This window comes from Antedon bifida, chromosome 9 (genome assembly GCF_963402885.1).
Source record: "Antedon bifida chromosome 9, ecAntBifi1.1, whole genome shotgun sequence".
Classification (NCBI taxonomy): Eukaryota; Metazoa; Echinodermata; class Crinoidea; order Comatulida; family Antedonidae; genus Antedon; species Antedon bifida.
The window spans coordinates 13,343,268-13,362,569 of record NC_136234.1 but is presented as its reverse complement, the minus strand read 5'-3'; the positions used below and the strand labels follow the sequence as shown (position 1 = coordinate 13,362,569).

The 19,302-nt window shown below is 32.6% G+C and overlaps 2 protein-coding genes across 2 annotated transcripts in view; both read left to right on the top strand.

The window, feature by feature from the left end:
* The window catches only part of LOC144852149 (serine/threonine-protein phosphatase 2A 56 kDa regulatory subunit gamma isoform-like), a 30,682-nt gene extending 16,412 nt beyond the window's left edge, over positions 1-14,270 (top strand). Inside the window, exons 6-16 of the mRNA XM_078709895.1 lie at positions 1,572-1,664; positions 4,023-4,153; positions 7,503-7,562; positions 8,541-8,703; positions 9,867-9,917; positions 10,687-10,806; positions 11,204-11,331; positions 12,038-12,139; positions 12,480-12,552; positions 12,851-12,964; positions 13,845-14,270. Coding sequence (XP_078566021.1) covers positions 1,572-1,664; positions 4,023-4,153; positions 7,503-7,562; positions 8,541-8,703; positions 9,867-9,917; positions 10,687-10,806; positions 11,204-11,331; positions 12,038-12,139; positions 12,480-12,552; positions 12,851-12,964; positions 13,845-13,985 — 1,176 coding nt within the window. The 3' untranslated portion in view covers positions 13,986-14,270. The remainder of the gene's footprint in view (positions 1-1,571; positions 1,665-4,022; positions 4,154-7,502; positions 7,563-8,540; positions 8,704-9,866; positions 9,918-10,686; positions 10,807-11,203; positions 11,332-12,037; positions 12,140-12,479; positions 12,553-12,850; positions 12,965-13,844) is intronic.
* Positions 14,271-18,361: 4,091 nt separating this feature from the next.
* Positions 18,362-19,302, top strand: part of LOC144852148 (uncharacterized) — an 83,994-nt gene continuing 83,053 nt past the window's right edge. The window contains exon 1 of the mRNA XM_078709893.1: positions 18,362-18,736. Coding sequence (XP_078566019.1) covers positions 18,430-18,736 — 307 coding nt within the window. The 5' untranslated portion in view covers positions 18,362-18,429. The remainder of the gene's footprint in view (positions 18,737-19,302) is intronic.

Here is a 19,302-nt window from a genome sequence, read left to right as displayed (position 1 = left end):
AAACAATTATGGAACATTTGATGCAAACAAAATAGAGGAAATTATGATCGATCGAACCATGGAATTGTGGATATACAGACCCACGGCAGCCAGCAATGCAGTGCCTACCCCAATCAGCATACCTGTAGACAATTGCCAATTCTTCTTGAAGTTCTGTATGCATACAGGACCAACAACTTTATGTCCCATTCAAAGGATATCAATTTGAAACTTTGAATATTAAAATTGCATTGCAAACAATAATCAGTTGAAATATCACTTTGTAATTAAAATATACCTTATTATACAATAACAATTTTTAAACAGTTTTTTAAAATTATTATTATTGCCCAGAAATGAAAAAAAAACCACCAAGCCAATGCAAAAATGTTGTAGAATACTCAAATATATGCTGATAAGATGTTTCTTATTTAAAACTTAAAAGGAATATTTTAATTACGACTGTATTTCCATCACAATTTGATTAATGTTTGAAATTTTAATTAAGCATTTCCATCGTTAATGTCTTTAGTATCGCAGCATTTTAACTGAGAAGAAGTGCGATTATAGTTTGTTTACATCTAGGTTATCGGGTCATAATGAGAACAATCATATCTATCCATTGTGAATGATACTTATTACATTAGAGCATAAATTGTTGCATGCGGAGAATTAAGTTATCAACCTAATTCAAGAACATTGACACATTGCGCAATGATCGTTGATTTAAATCGATAAATAAGTTTCAAATCTGTAATACTTAGAAGTTGGCGTTGATTAGAAACGAAATCGCCAACGTTAATCAGACGTTTTTTCCGTTGTCAAAGCTATTATTTATATATGACTAAAGGAAATTTATACTAAACACAACTAATGGTACGTTATTCCAGATGGCTTTAATAAAAAACAACACATGCTTAAGTATAGTTCTACATTTTACAATTTACTACAGTTACTGGCGCGAATAATTGAACATAATTGTTTTTGAGGAATTGCCAAGTATGGGAACATTATGAAATAGGCGAAAACACATTTCATCATGTGCAAAGCTCTTTCAATTTAACCAATCACTATGATAAGAGGGTAAATGTCCTAAATCAATTGTTCCAATGGCCATTGCTCATGGCGTCAACTATGCATCTTAGGAGTTTTTTTTTTTAATACACCTGGATAAACCCCATACTCAAAAAATTTACTGAAGAAAGTTGCAAGCAATTTTGTGTACACTTGACCTACAGTTTATAGTGGTCTTGGTTGTAAGATAACTTGTTCTATTGCCAAAAACATTCACTTACTGATATTATGCCTATAGATTAAGGTTCCACTGTCCACTTGGCCAATCATTCCATCCAAAAAAACTTGTCAGTTTGAACTGGGAACCTACAGTATCTTAAAACAATTCATAGCAAGGAGATTCTTTCTTCTGGTATTTGGACATAGTTAAAGGATGCATTGTCCTCCAAAATCATGAAAAATGAAGATTAATAATAAAAAAAAGACTTTCAATAGGCCATTTTACAATATAAAAAGACAAAATAAACTGTTAAATCTTCCAGGGGACAATCTTTAACACTTATTATTTTTTTTTCCAGTTGGTGTATGAATTCTTTTTGCGATTTCTTGAATCTCCTGACTTTCAGCCAAGTATAGCGAAGAAGTATATTGATCAGAAGTTTGTTCAAAATGTAAGTCCAATTTCATTTAAAATTTAATAATAATAGTTCATTGTTATATAGCGCATATAAGCAAGCTCTTATTGCGCTGTACATAAATTAAAATAGACGATGCCAATAATTTAAATAAATGAAAAGCTTGTTTGAAAGGGAAAGACTTCAACAGGGTCTTGAAAAAGTTTAGAGTTACGAGTAGCACACTGTCTGATTGAAATTGGTAAGGTTCCACAGAGTTGGAGCTGCCACAGCAAAAGCTCTTCCACCATATGTAGAATTCCTAGTCTTAGGAATTTTAAGTTAATGCAAAGCTCAGGTCTATTTTAATACAATTATTTTATGTTCCCTCTTATGTAAATAAAACGATATTTTTAGCAAGCTGGTAGAATTTTTGAAAAGAAAAATATCTTTATATTGAAATTAAGATGGAAAAAATATTTTTTGTTTCATTTCTTCTTTTTTTTTATTTTATTTTTTCCTAAAAAAGATATATAAAATTAATACATGGAAAATGGAAAAAACCCCAGGCCACAGCATTTAAAAAAGTGGAGTTAATCAATATCTAGTACTTCTCCTATTACACTGATTAAAGAAGATACATTTAGAATTAAATTTAAAATATGACTACATAATGGATATTTTGAGAAAATACAACTTTGTAATATACACACAATGATAAAATTTAATTGCAATATCATTGAAAAATAGCCATTAGACAATAAAAAAAAAATTATGTACTGTAGAAGATTGTTTATAAGAGTCGTAAGATATAAAATAAATGAGTTCCTTATTGTGGTAGATGAAAAGTGGGGAAAATAATAATAAGATTTGTTAAGAGCACATTCACCGAAGTCCTCAAGGCACTAAAATGGAATATTTTTAAATATTCTTTTAAAAAAGTATTTGTCTGCCAAGACAGTTGATATGATAAATAAGATTCCGTCCGAAAATGCTTAATTTGACCTCATTAACCACAATCTAGCATTTTCTGTTCACTTTAATTGAGAGAAATCGGCAATAACTTTGTCTGTTACTGGATTTATGTAAACTGTACATTGTCAAACATCATTAAAGCTCATTCTTAATGTTCATAAGATCTATGTTCCTCTCATTAGAGTCTTGTCTAAACACAGAAATCAATAACTTCCGAAAGCAAGTCAATAGTTTTATTTAATTGCTACCTACAATACTCATAGATTCAAAGCTTAGTTCCCACTTGGACTCGCACAGTTTATGTAGATGGTACACCACATCGTGATTGGTCAAATTAATTACATCTGGGTCTTTTTGTTGTGTTCCATGTCGGAATCAAACTTTACTAACTCGACAAGAAAGGAACCCTAAAGCTCTGTCAACATTATCAAACTTTATGTGACAAATAAATGTTATGTGCACATAAGGACATGTTGATGTCACTATCATATGTGGGCACAGCACACTTTTTTTGTCAAACTAGTTTGATACTGTATGTAGACTGAGCTTTAGTATAAAAAAATGTAACTAGTTCACTATGAAGCGAAATTTAAATACAACTCTATTGAAGCATGCTATGGTAGAAGATCTATAGAGCAACATTAATATTATATTATTATATAAGTGTTTACATACAGTACGCCCCTTCTCATTAGTGTATCTATTTGTGGCATGATTGCGTATGCCTGTTTGTAGCTAAAGAAAATAAATTATGTATGAAAGTGTACAATACATCCGGATATGATAAATGATTATAGGTAGATAATGACATTTTTATTTGTACAATTTTACCTTACATCTCATTTTGATATATTTTGAGTTTCAAAGCTGGAAAACAAATCATTCATATCTGTGTTGCTCGTTCATACTGTAATTATGGACCTCGTTAACTTAGAAATTGTAAATGAAATTTGTTTCATTTTTGTTATCATGTGAGCTCATCAAGTAATATGATTTTGACACAGGGTCAATTTGTTGATAAACAAAATTCTTTTTTATTCAATAATGATGATAAGTTTATTCTCCATATAAAATACAATTAGGGATAAAATGAGATATTAATTATTAAATTATTATGCTGTTTCCATCTTGAATTAAACTAAAAAAGCCTAACAGGGTTGCCCTTAAAAAAATAGTGCTCAGATTTTTGGCAGCAAAGTAAAACAGCGAAAATGAAGCAGGTCAGATGTCAAGATTTTTTCTCATGACAAAACCAAAATCCAACTGTACAACAGCTTGTTTAAGATTTTGTGCAGAGAGGTTAATGACTGAATTCGCTTTAGTTATCCCTGGCAATTTGCCTAAAATATACAAGAAAAGGAAACAAATGCATTATGGCATTTGGATTTGATCTGCCTGTATTTCGTTCTATTTCTAATAACAATTGTTTGTTTTATTTAGTTACTAGATTTGTTTGACAGTGAGGATCCACGAGAGAGAGACTTTCTAAAGACAACATTGCATCGAATCTACGGAAAATTCTTAGGTCTCAGGGCTTATATAAGGAAACATATTAATAACATATTTTATAAGTAAGTATAAGGTCATTTTAACATAATTCATCACATTTTATTTTTACCACCAGTACTATTTTCAATGCCAAGCATAAAGATCTCAACTCTTAGGAATTGTCTGTTATAGTTGGTTTGTCATTTTCCCTGTATTTTAGTTCCAGTGATTTGATTTGAATTTGATTTGAATTTATTAGGAAAATCATCATAAAAAATACATACAAAGTGATAACATAATTTACTGACATTACAAATAAATACATTTATATACAAGATTTTCCAGGATAGCCCAAAAAGCCGATTAGCTTATTTCCATTGGGATCCTTTCATAATCTAAAAACAAAATATAAACTTTACAAAGTATTGCATTAAACATGTAAATATAACAACAATAATATAAATAAAACAAGTTAATTAAAAAGACTATGATTGACTTATAATTATTTGTAATCATGTGGTATAATTAAGTGTCTGTACTTTGACGTTTCTTGTGTTCTAATATACAATAATGTCAACTGTTTACCAAACCATTTTTTGCTGGTATTGTTGCTTTTATCGTTTTGTTATATAATAATATATAATATATTAGATTTTTGGATAAATATTAAATTGAAACAGGAGTCATTGTCTGAGAGAGATTTAAATCTTTTAAAAGTGGTACTATGTAAGAAGTGGATTTGTTTTGTAATGTATAAATTGTTTTTATCCTATGTTATTGTTATTTTGATAGTACTGTATGTCCGGTTTAATGGTACACTGTATCGTGAAATCTGAAATGTTTTTGAGAAATTGAAAAAAAAAACCCATACAAACAACCATAGAAAAACAACAAACCGTATCTATTTAATGATTTACACATTATCCAAAAATAAATAAATCCAATTTAAGGGTGTGTTCAGAGTTACAGAGTTATTGTTTTTATTGTAAAGGCACATTATAATTAGCATTAGTGTTCAGACGAAAATTAAGTAATGCTACTGTTTCTGATCAGGGTGAATAACTGGTATGAATCGTGTAAAAAGTGCTGTATTACTAATTTTGTACAGTACCCTGAATTTTTGTAAAGAGATGTACATCGTGTACGACACAAAGACTGTACAGTAGGTCTGAACAGGCACTTGGTAAAACAAACCTACAGTTGTACACCATGCAATAGGAAAACATAACTGTATGTCTGAACAGGCACTTGGTAAAACAGACATATACAGTAACTTGTACACCATGCAATAGGAAAACATAACTCTGTGTCTGAACAGGCACTTGATAAAATAGACATATACAGTGCACACCATGCAATAGAAAAACATAACTCTGTGTCTGAACAGGCACTTGGTAAAACAGACCTACAGTTGTACACCATGCAATAGGAGAACATAACTCTATGTCTGAACAGGCACTTGGTAAAACAGACCTACAGTTGTACAGCATGCAATAGGAAAACATAACTCTGTGTCTGAACAGGCACTTGGTAAAACAGACCTACAGTTGTACACCATGCAATAGGAAAACATAACTATGTGTCTGAACAGGCACTTGGTAAAACAGACCTACAGTTGTGCACCATGCAATAGGAAACATAACTCTATGTCTGAACAGGCACTTGGTAAAACAGACATATACAGTTGCACACCATGCAATAGGAAAACATAACTCTGTGTCTGAACAGGCACTTGGTAAAACAGACCTACAGTTGTACACCATGCAATAGGAAAACATAACTATGTGTCTGAACAGGCACTTGGTAAAACAGACCTACAGTTGTGCACCATGCAATAGGAAACATAACTCTATGTCTGAACAGGCACTTGGTAAAACAGACATATACAGTTGCACACCATGCAATAGGAAAACATAACTCTGTGTCTGAACAGGCACTTGGTAAAACAGACATATACAGTTTTACACCATGCAATAGGGAAACATAACTATGTGTCTGAACAGGCACTTGGTAAAACAGACATATACAGTTTTACACCATGCAATAGGGAAACATAACTATGTGTCTGAACAGGCACTTGGTAAAACAGACATATACAGTTTTACACCATGTAATAGGGAAACATAACTATGTGTCTGAACAGGTACTTGGTAAAACAGACATATACAGTTTTACACCATGCAATAGGAAAACATAACTATGTGTCTGAACAGGTACTTGGTAAAACAGACATATACAGTTTTACACCATGCAATAGGAAAACATAACTCTGTGTCTGAACAGGCACTTGGTAAAACAGACATGTACAGTTTTACACCATGCAATAGGAAAACATAACTCTGTGTCTGAACAGACACTTGGTAAAACAGACATATACAGTTTTACACCATGCAATAGGGAAACATAACTCTGTGTCTAAACAGACACTTGGTAAAACAGACATATACAGTTTTACACCATGCAATAGGAAAACATAACTCTGTGTCTGAACAGGCACTTGGTAAAACAGACATGTACAGTTTTACACCATGCAATAGGAAAACATAACTATGTGTCTGAACAGGTACTTGGTAAAACAGACATATACAGTTTTACACCATGCAATAGGAAAACATAACTCTGTGTCTGAACAGGCACTTGGTAAAACAGACATGTACAGTTTTACACCATGCAATAGGAAAACATAACTCTGTGTCTGAACAGACACTTGGTAAAACAGACATATACAGTTTTACACCATGCAATAGGAAAACATAACTCTGTGTCTAAACAGACACTTGGTAAAACAGACATATACAGTTGTACACCTTGCAATAGGAAAACATATCTAACTGTATGTCTGAACAGGCACTTGGTAAAACAGACATATACAGTTTTACACCATGCAATAGGGAAACATAACTCTGTGTCTGAACAGACACTTGGTAAAACAGACATATACAGTTGTACACCATGCAATAGGAAAATATAACTTCATAGGTCTAAACAGGCACTTGGTAAAACAGACATATACAGTTGTACACCATGCAATAGGAAAATATAACTCCATAGGTCTAAACAGGCACTTAGTATCTATTTGTGGATAGACTCTAAACATGTTATTTCTTGCAACTAATGTGTCTTAATTAGTTAATGTTGTTTTTTTCTTGAAGGTGAATAACTTAGAAAATACTCTTTTCAAAGTTCATGCTTTTAAGTGATGTTTTACAGCTAAAGGGTAGACAATTTTGTTTTTAATGTCACAAAATAGAAATCGCAGATTCATCTTTTTGTGCAGATTATTTTCCAAATGTCAACAGTTATATACTCGTTCTTTGTTTTTAAAAGGATTTTAAGGACGTCTAATGTCGGTTGTTTCAATGGAACATCACAGATCTTTGATTAAGTCTAAAAAAAATGGTTAATGTTTTTTTCTTAATGTATTAATTGCAGGTTTGTTTATGAAACGGAGCATCATAATGGTATAGCTGAATTACTAGAGATACTTGGAAGGTATGTTTATATTGATAACTAGGAAAGATACACATTCCAGTATCAAATCGACAGTTCTTTTATTCATCCAAAAAGATAAATACATACAAAACATTAAGATAACAATATAGATAACAATAAAGATAAATGTAATATAAAACCTTCCTAGGACAACTCCGGTTGTTTTTATACCTCTTGTGTATATGGATCCGTACAATCGCTGTTTCTTGTATAATAAAGATATCAAACTAGGCTTTATAGAATGTGAACATAACAATCTCGCTCTGTGTCTGAGTGAAACTTCATGACATTAAGTAGGTTTCCCACTAAGTGAATTTGTCCCATGAATCAAAGGCATCGGCCTATACGCAAATGTTTCCATCTTCCAAATTCATTTCTGTGACGAATTCTAGTTTCTTGAGATTTTCACTTCAGCAAAATTGGTAGTTTGAATTGTTTCTACTTTTTGCGAAGAGAACAATTTTACAGCCAATTGGAGCTCATGTAAATGAGTCATGACGTCAGTCATGAACACTTATGTGAATCGAACAGCTCAGCAGACACGCGATGGAAATGACAATCGTCGCTATTGCGTGTATTGTGGAAAGGGTACCGCAATTGTTTTTGTCTCTGAAACATTTGATTTGCGCGAATAAATTCGTCTAGTGGAAAACAGGCTTTAGACTACAGAGCTACTTTTTTTTAAATCCAAAGAAACTTTAGTTTGTCCATCGCGATGGGAATGACAATTGTCGCTATTGCTTGTATTGTGGAAAGGGTACCGCAACTTTTTTTTTTCTCTGTGAAACATTTAAATTCGTCTAGTGGTTGTTCAGTCTTTTTTACCCTAGCATAACTTATATAATAACACAAATTTATCTGGAAAATAGATTGATTTTGATTTCTGCTGCTTATAACATTTTTTATTTATTTATACTGTAAATTAAATTTTTGTTGGATACAATTGTAATTGTATAATTTTCTTTTCCCTGTTCACAGTATCATAAATGGGTTTGCCCTACCCTTGAAAGAAGAGCATAAACAGTTCTTGCTACGAGTATTAATTCCGCTGCATAAAAGCAAGTCGCTTAGCGTCTATCATCCTCAATTAGCCTACTGTGTGGTCCAGTTTTTAGAAAAAGACCCAAATCTCACAGAAAAGGTAAGTAACTAAATAAGTAACTTCTTCCTAATATTTTATAATATTTTTATATACTAAAATAATATATACAGCGGCCATTTTGAGGAGTTGTCCTTGTCCTGTTGACATCATTTCACTGTTTGCCATGTTTGCCATCTAATTCTTGATAGTATGTATCCAAACTCAAGTAATACACGTATGAAACGCCATATGTGCAAAAATATTTATATTTTTACTAATATTAAGACAAAACTCCGTCTGGAGCCCAGACTACTGTTTGCCATCTAATTCTTGATAGTATGTCTATGGTTCTGCTGCAAAAGTAGTAAAACATGGCTTTGATATGACCCTGAATTCTAAAATATACTATCCTTCACTATGAATTATAGCTAATAATGCATCGTATGTTGCATTCGCTATATTGTAGGCTAATTATATCAACAAAGACAGAACATGCTGTTTGTTAGTGAAAGATACATGGCCTGTTAATTAAAACGAACGTCATCTTCCAGCGACTGTAATGATGGATGATAGAATTGAATAATTTAATTTAGAATGATCGCAAGATACTGCCATTTCCATAATTTATTACATATATTAAAATGCCCTACTTTAAGTAATATTAATTATATTATTTATTTATAATTTTATTCATAATTCATTATGAGTTTATTTGGACGATATAAACATGAAATTATTACTTTATGAAGACTATTTTTTTTATATAAATTACGGCGAAATAAATGCTTGGTATCATCCATGGATTGAATTTGACCAATCTCCATTTCATCCATCAAATTGGATATTGGCTTTCACTTTCATTGTAGATCATGTTGTTTATTTGAACATAATAATATAGCGAGTGAGTGGCCAAGCGGTTAAGACAGTGGAATCGTAATACGTAGCCATAATATCGGCAAGGGTTCGAGGCTCACTCGCTCCATGGTTCTGGTGCGAGTGTCTGGCTCATGTGCACATTAACATCTTTTGAGACAAGTAGAAGATTACCCCAGTGTACTAGTACACACAACCACTGTCACACACAGCTATCATAAGTCATCTTTAGGGACCCACATGTCCTTGACAGTGGGTTTCCTGCTTATGTGACTCCCGAGCCAGCATGCCAAACGAATAAAATAAAATACAAATTAGTCGTCATTGTTTGCATTTATTTTTCTTTTCAGGTGATACAGGGATTGTTGAAGTTCTGGCCCAAGGTACACAGTCCAAAAGAGGTAATGTTGATTCTGTTTCTTGGGTGTATTTTTAAGGCCCTAAAAATTGTTTGCAGCTGTGGCTTGGTGGTTAACATGCTTGCCTTCCAATCACGAGGTCCAAAGTTCAAATCTGTCCTAGTTCCAGGGTTTAATTCTGACCTAATTCCAGAGTTCAATCCTGACCTAGTTCCAGAGTTATAACTCACTACTTTTCCACTATCTAAGCCCCAAATATGACTTAGTTTATAAGCACACTATAGTTCATCCTGTAATTTGCAAGTCACATACTTATTTATTATCCCCTGCCTACCAAGGAAATCGTGCAGTAGTGGAGCTGTAGCTTGGTGGTTAACATGCTTGCCTTCTGCCAGGCTTGTAACTCATGACTCTTAACTCCACTCCCTAAACCTCAAATGAGATTTAGTTTAAGCCAATAAATTATAAAATCGTTTATCCATCCTGTAATTGGCAACTTACTTGCTGTTGGATGCATATGAAAACATCCCATATTATACTTATTGTACTGTATCCAATCCAAATGAACTGCAAGGTTGCCTTTGCAGTATGAATTCAGTGATAGGAAGTTTGACAAAAACCTGATTGATCATTAGCTTGCTGAAAATTGGTCCTACCAAAAATGTATTGGACCTGTTCGGACATATTCCATTTTAACCATATAAAATTACATACCCTTTTTGTGGTCGTTTTTTTCACGCGCTTTTTGTTTTATTAATAGGTTATGTTTTTTTGTGCTCGTTTTTATCATGCGTTTTTGTTTTATCCATAGGTTATGTTTTTGAATGAATTAGAAGAAATCTTGGATGTTATAGAACCTTCAGAGTTTGTCAAGATCCAAGAGCCTTTATTCCAACAATTAGCTAAATGTGTATCCAGTCCTCATTTCCAGGTACGAAAACATTTTTGTGTTTTACAGTGGAACCCCTATTAAGGGGACACCTTCAGGACCCAACATACTGTCCTTTTAATAGGGGTGTCCCCTGTATCGAGGTTCCCCATAATGACAAAACATTAATATATCATTTTTGTTGGTACTTTTTTTCATATTATCTATTTCTATCATATTAATACACTTTGTTCATTTCACATGAAAGTGTTCCCTTTATAGAGTATTAGATGTTCTCTTAATAGGGGTGTCTCAAAGAAAGAAACTCTATTTTTCAAATTTAATTAAGCATGATACAGTTTGACTCATGTGGGAATTTCCGTAAACAATAACAATGCCATTATGCTTTGTTATTGACACTCTCCAAGTAAATAACCACCGTCAATCTATACTTTTTTAGGTAGCAGAGAGGGCACTCTACTATTGGAACAACGAATACATAATGAGCTTAATCAGTGATAACGCTACAGTTATTTTACCCATTATGTTTCCTTCACTCTACCGCAATTCAAAAGCACACTGGAACAAGTAAGTAAACATCTTCCTTTTAAACACTAAAAACAAACTCTGTCATGCCCTGAATAAATCTTTGGTTTACATCTGTTCCGGTACAATGACCGGGGTTGCATGTATTTTCGCTGCCATATGGCAACATACATTAAATTTTCTTATTTATTAATTTCTGTCTACACTAGTCAAACTAGTTTGACAAAAAAAACCTAATGTGCCCAAATATTGACTTCTTTCTTTATTCATCCAAAAATTAAAACAAATACGTAAATATAACATTATAATATATAATATTTAAAACATTTAAATAATTGGATAAAAAGGAAGAAAAGAAAAGGCAACTTCATGCCTATCTAGCTCTACTCCCTATAAAATTTCAATTTTATTCAAATCAAACAAATATGGTAGTGATGTGTCCTCATCGTGTCCATATATGAGCACATAACATTTTTTTTGTTACATAAAGTTTGATAGTGTAGACAGATCTTAAGTAATGGTCAGCACATTTGACCTACTACAATGTGTTTCATGCCACTAAAATTACTATTTCTTGGGTACATTTTAACACTGATTTGCACTGCCCTACAACTGCATTTCACCATTCCCAGTATGACCTGGGTTACATATACAGATCCACTAATCATCATGATTTTTTTAAAAGATAATTACCTAACATAATTTTTGTAAAGACAGTTATAGAATGTTTGGTTTTTTTATTTTGTAGGACGATACACGGTCTAATCTACAACGCGCTCAAACTGTTTATGGAAATGAATCAAAAGTTGTTTGATGAGTGTACACAAGTATACAAGCAGGAAAGGCAAAAGTATGTTTTATATTTATCAATAATTAGTGTGCAAATAAAATAGACTTTGGATAGATACTTTACTCTCCTTGCCACATGCCTTGGATGGTCCTGTGTGCATACAATAAGGGTACATTGTAAACTATTTGAGAAGATTAGGGGCTGATTTATATGTTGTGAACACCAAGAATTTAGTACTTGGAGAAGAGTACCAGATTTTAAAGTACTAGTTCAGGGGGTTGTTCTGAAGTGTTATGATTATGATAAGCAGTGCTTTATTTTGTTTCCCTGTGTCCTTACCAAGGTAGGCCTAGGCAGTACTTTGTGTGGCTGTTGATTGTAATTACCTTTTTTTTTTCAGGGAAAAAGAAGCTATGAAACAAAGAGAAGACGCTTGGTTGGAAATTGAAGTTAAGGCCAAGAATAATCCTTTAGTAAGCTAACTTTGCTCCTTCTTTTTGCACATTTTGCACTTCATACATACACTTCTAAATATGTTCTCTGTATAATTGTTCTCGATTTGCAACGTAGTTTTGTAATTCAATTTAATGTTTAAAGATGTATTGTCCCCAAAAACATGAAAAATGAAGATTAATAAATCAGATTTTAAATAGACCATTTTGCAGTGAATAACTATTACTATTAAATTTGAAAAAAAAACCCCTATTTTTTTAGGGGGACAATATATCTTGAATGTACTTAATATAAAAATCTTTTTTTTCTCCTTTGAAGTATCATAATTTTCACAAGAGTCTGAACTCAAACTCGCCATCGGGTGGCAATAGTCAGATGGAGGTGGAAGATGATGACGATGTTGTTCTGAAGAAAGGAGATGTAGATAAACAGGTATCTATTATTTGTCAAGTTTTCAATTTATATCATATACTGTAAAACCAGAAACTTTCTTGTTACAGTACTGTATGTACTTCATTTTCAAATTCGCAAAAGTTTTATGTCGCGAAAATGGCTGATGTAACCGATTCGTAAAAGTTTCATGTCGCGAAGTTTCTGGTTTTACAGTATTAACTAATGATTTAAAAAATACCCAAAACTCACAAAATAGTCCAATGAACTTAAAAGTAATTTAATCCGTGCTTTCAGCAACTTGGTGGAAACCATTTAGCATATTTGTGATTGGTTTAACTTAACAGTAGAAAGGGACACCTTTGCATCCCAGAAAATTGTCCCACTAGTATGGGTGTCCCCAGAATAGGTCTGGTCGTAGTGTTAAATATATAGGAACATAACATAATTTCTCTTTTTCATCTCATAAAACAAACAAAAACACAAAACATATTTTGTAAAACATATTTTTCAAGATGAAAGGGACCTCCAGGAAACCCCAAGGGGCTTGTGATAAGAGGCCCACTACAAACTAGTTGCATTAATTAAGATACCGTAAAAAGAATAAATAGACGAATAGACCATGACAGGATTTACAGGGAACGCGCATTGTTAGGCAATACAATCAGATACCCAGTGAGGTTCAAAACAGAAGCAGAAAGGTTAGATAAAACACATACATACTGTACGTATACTTTGATATACATACACACACATACATATAAACATGGCATAACATAGACATTTGGCCACAGTGCTTAGTTATTTTTCCCAAGAAAGTGTCCTCTACTTAAAGGTTTCCCCTAAATAGGGATGTACCAAAGGAGAGGTACTTCTGTATGTGTAGAAATACTTATATTTTGTTCTTATTCTACTTTTCCAGGCTCAAATTGGCCAAAAGAAAAAAGAAACCAAACCATTACTGAGAAGAAAATCTGGACTTCCTCAAGATATATCGACTGTGAGGGCTCTGAACGACTACAAACGTCCAGAGGAGTACCTTTCTACGTCGTCAGAGTCCTAAAATCACTTTTAACGATGTACCAGTTACGAATACACGTTCAAAAGTATCTCTAGGGACAGATTGAATATGAAAATAATGAGGTTGTACCACGTGGGATAAACAAAAACAGGAAAATAATGAACATCCCCGGCGAATTGGGTCCAATAAATATAAATTCGGCTGATGTTCACAGGCTTTATTATTTGTGTTCATTTCCAATGATTTTTGTTTGATGTAGTTGAAATATGAAATCTAAAGAGCATAGACTATTAATAATAAATGCACTATACCACTATGCTGTTTGTATATTGTAAGCAAACTTTTATTGAATTATTGTTTTGACTGTTGTATGATATTGTCTATTTGGAAGTTTTTAAGCGTTGTATAATCCTTTGTTTTTATGAAACAAATACGTGTCTCCCTAAAGGACCACTTTGGTATTTTAGTGGTTTTTAGCAGTGGCAGTAATTAGAATCACAAGGGGCTAGGATATATTTTGTGTTCAGGTAGTAGTCTACATGAAAATGGTCTCTAATTGGAGATATCATTAATTGGAGATGTCATTAATTGGAGTGGTCACTCATTGGAGAAGTCAATAATTGGAGTGGTCATTAATTGGGGTGGTCATCCATTGGAGGGAGATCTTTATGTTTGTTGTATGGTATTGTGCTTAATTTTATTAACTTGAAGGAAGGTTATGCTTCATTGATTACTGCTCTCCTACGTTTAAGCAACGGTACAGTACTCGCATGAATCAGCACCCTGGCAGTTTCACGAGGGCGCTTGTTTAAATAATCCACATACGAAAACTGTTTGTTATGGATATATATTTCAATATTGAATATATTTCTAAGAATATGATGCATTTTTTTAGCTATATAATTTATTTTATAGCCACAGATGGCTCGGGATCATAGCACCAAAGTTGGTACCCGCAACCCCTTGAAAAAGTAATACAATAAGATATTATTTGCAAGGTATAATCATAAAATGGTTGTACAAAATTTATATGAAATAAAGCTCATCAAAATGCCAAAATGCCAAGTTGAGATAGTCAAACAAATAATAATAAGTTGCATATACATTTTTGTAACATTCATTGAATATAAATAATATAATAAGCACCTATTTGGGCAGCGCTTTTTTTTTAATGGGGACACATTATTCATGTGTAATGTATTGTAATGCCATTCCCAAGAGCTTCAGTAGGTAAAAATGTCTTAATCTTAATCAAGGAATTAAACATCATTATTAGTAAATCACATTCTTTTTCCCATAATGCTTTATAGATCCACCCTTTTCATACCACCATCTTAATAGGTCCCACCCAATTGTTTTCTTGTCTAATCAAATGGTTTTTTTTTTTTGCTATTACCCTGTTTTTGAGTGAAAATGTTCCCATAATGCAAATGTACCCATAATGCATTTTAAATGACTATTCAAAACAATTTTATTCAATAGCATTTTAGGTAATTATATATGCTCGGCAGAGTTTCTTTGTGAAAATTTAATTTATCAACAATAACATATCTTTTGCTACAGTATTTGACAAATATTGAGCCAGATAAAATATGCTTTATACTAATTAATGAATAACAAATTTGTTGTGGAAGCTTGATTGCTAATCTCTGAAAATTTGCGTACCAAATATTCTGTATACGTCGATAAGAATTAATAACCATTAATGGTTTTACAGTAGAACCCCTTTATAAAGGAAAACCAACAAAGTGGCCCTATAATGGGTTTGCCAATATGGTAAAACATGTATAGCACTTTATTCAATTCATAGGAAAGTGTCCCAAAAGAATTGTAGTCGTTCATTCGCAAGTTTTGGTCAGCTTAAGAAATTATGATTCGTAAAAATCTTTTGAATAGTTTGATTTTGTTTTAGCAATACATAAAGAAAATATGCTTATCTAAAAATCTGTTTTCAAGGTCTAGGTACTTGCACTATGATAGAATGTTGTTACATAATTGAGGTACTACACAACTTGGCCTAGGCTTGGCTGAAACTCAACAAAATAAACCATGCCCTAGCAAGAGATCTAAGTATGCGTTTTGAAAATGGAAGAGTCGTTGGCCTAGGAATTTAATTGGCATAGTCTGTACTGCATCATGAACTCGAAAATTTCTAGGAACAAATAGATAGAAATTCTAAAGCTCTGTCTACACTATCAAACTTTATGTAATGTACCCATATATGGACATGATGATGTCGCATCACTACCATATTTTGGTATATCATTACCATATTTGGGCACTTTTTTTGTCAAACTATTTTGATAGTGTAGACAGCTTAACTGGAATATGAATACGTTGCTTTTGAACCAATCACTGACTAAAAGTTGCTGAATTAAAAAAATTTTTTTTTGTGGATATTGTACCCCCCTCTGTGTTCTCTCCATTTCAGGGAGGCGACTTTTGTAGTGGATGATTTTTGTTACCAAGCCAAAACTTATTAAGTTATTGAATTTATTATCTATATTTATTGAATTGAGATAATATTTTGATTTCTGTTTGTATGACAAGCATCGCTTACATTGTGAATATTAATAAGAGTGTATTTTTGTGAAAATAATTTCTTTTTTTTTTTGTAATACCTGGTTTTCTTTTTATAAGTTTTGGCAAAGTATATCTTTGATTTATAAATAAACTGAAGTAGAGTTTAGTACAGAGCTAACGGGATGGGATTAATTATGAAATAAAATGATGGTTTTATATGAGCTGAGGGCTTGAATAACCAAGATTGTGTTATCATCCGATTCTCTGTACTGTATCTCCAGATATGGCATAATTTGGTCAGTATCATAGGCAGGTTCTGTGATACAGTGTCATATATGTATCACATGTGGCACCTGTATCATGTTACGTTATAGTTAGGCTTATATGGTCTAAATGATGCAGACATCACATGTGATACGTATGTGACACTGTATTACATAATTTGCCTATGATACTGGACAAATAATACATACAGTACCGAGAATCGTCTAGTGTTATTAAATGAATGTAAATTGTAAGATACGATTTAACTGGTATTATTAAACCTAGAATGTACGTCTAAATCTGTAGTTTATGTATCCTTTTGAGTTTAAACGTTCAATTAAATATATTTTAGTAGGTAGTGCAATAGAAGTATAACATGCTGTTTCCTACTTAAAAAAAAAGAAAATGTTATAATTATAAAAAAGGGTTTATAATCAACAAGACAATAAATAACATTTCAATAGTCATCCTTTGTTATTGGGAATAATAATGTTTTTGTTTTTCGCAAACTGGTATATATTGATCATGGTTGATTAAACTTGAATTATGCATATTGTTTGTACCGAATAAAACGTGTGTCAAAGTCAAGCGCAAGATAATAAGCAGAAAAATTACGCCTAACTTTAGTTTATTTCATTAAAAAAAATACTGTAGATCAACGATATACAAGCAGTTTTAAAATTCGAGATTGTAAAAGGATTTTAAATTATGTTCAACTGTGCGTATATTATTTTTTATCAGCACTGTCAACCATGCCGATATTTCCTGCCGAGTTATCGGTCGACCGTGTGTCCCGTATGCCTTGTTTTCTATCCGGCAAGGTCGGCCTTGCTCTTAGAATTGGGCACCCGGTCAACTGTATCAATAAAAACTTAACATTAAGATACATGGTCAACTGTGCCGATAGAAAATAATAAATTATACACACTGTGCCGATAGTTATTTCCAATTATGTATTAATCCATTGAGATGAAACAAAATGAGGTGATATCTGTCGCTTGTTGTGCTTTGCAATTTGATGAGAAGTAATTGATATTAGATTTAAAATATCCATTACGATGCATCAATATTAATTTTCAGATTTATTTTTGGCTTAATTTTGACACATACTGACAATGCTTGTGAAGAATGTAATTTTAACGTACTAAAGGGGTTTATATGCTCAAAATATCATGTTTTGTTCCTATCTTTTGTTTCACCAAACCGTGTACATGTACAAATAAATAGCAATTGCCACATATTAAAAAAAGATTGGTTATTTATTGGTTACTAGGAAAGATACCTTCCCAAAGGCAGTTAATACCTACTCTCCGAAGTGGTTTTAAATGGAATTTTTGTCATTTGAGCAAATTGATGAATTTGGTACATCTCAAACAGCTCCCATAAGTGTATGAACATTTTTGACACCGAATAATATTTCTTTACAAAAATCATATTAACCTACAAATAAATTACTGACTAGGAAACCATTTACAAGAAGTAATGTATTTAAAGTAAAGTTTGTTGCTGGCTACTGATAGAGAACAAAGACAAAAAAGAAGCTGCAGGCATTAACGGCGCGCCATATTCATTATTATTGAGGGCGGTATAGATTGTTTTCGAACTCTTCGCGGTACACACACGGTGGATTTTAATCTCTAGAGGCTAGGCCTAGCTTACAGACACTGTCGTTATCTTAGGCAAAGAAATAACTCTTATAATGGAAGGAAGTGATATACAGCAACTGTTATGTAGTAGTAAAAAGATAGAAAGAGACCGAGGTTTGGCTGAACTGAAGAGTATTGTAAATTCTGCTGAGCCAGATGATATTGAAAAGTTGGAAGTAGACTTCATAGGCCTACTGCAAAAACCTGACTGTGTATCATGGGAGACAAAACAGGGAGCTCTGCTGGGAAGCCGGTTGATTGTGGTCAATCAGTGGAGCTCTGAGAATTTTGGAACTGAATTGAAAATGCACGTTTTAGAATTGCTTAATCATAATGAAGCTCGTGTAAGATTAAGTGCAGGTAATAAACATATTTGATATATTAATTATTATTTATGATGAGAATATGAAAATTTTCAACAATTACTTTAAAATAAAAGTATTATTATACAGTTGCCCGTATCGAATAATTAGGCCTAGGCCTAGGCTAGGCATAGCCTATATTATTAATAATAATATTTATATTTTTGTAGAAAGGTTAATTAGGCTACTGTGAGTGGCCTATATATAATAGGTCGTATACCTATTTTATAAAAATAAATATATGTCAATTAATGTGTTTTAATTAATAATTTTAATGTTTGTACCTGTCCTGTGAAATGAAAAATTTCAAATGACCAAAGCTGAGTTCAGGATAAAGGTCTTTCAAACCTCCTCTGGTCCAGCTCCAGTTCAGGTTCACGTCAGATTGCGCATACATCAGGGACTTTTAGTTTTCATGACACAACTACGGGCATCATATCAAGTATAAACGATTGGTGTGTGATGCGTGGCACACTGGGAAATTTAAAAAAAATTGGGATGCAAGGTTTATTACAGTATGCTGTGTCAGCGTCAGAACTGCATACTGAATACTGAAATGCTTTA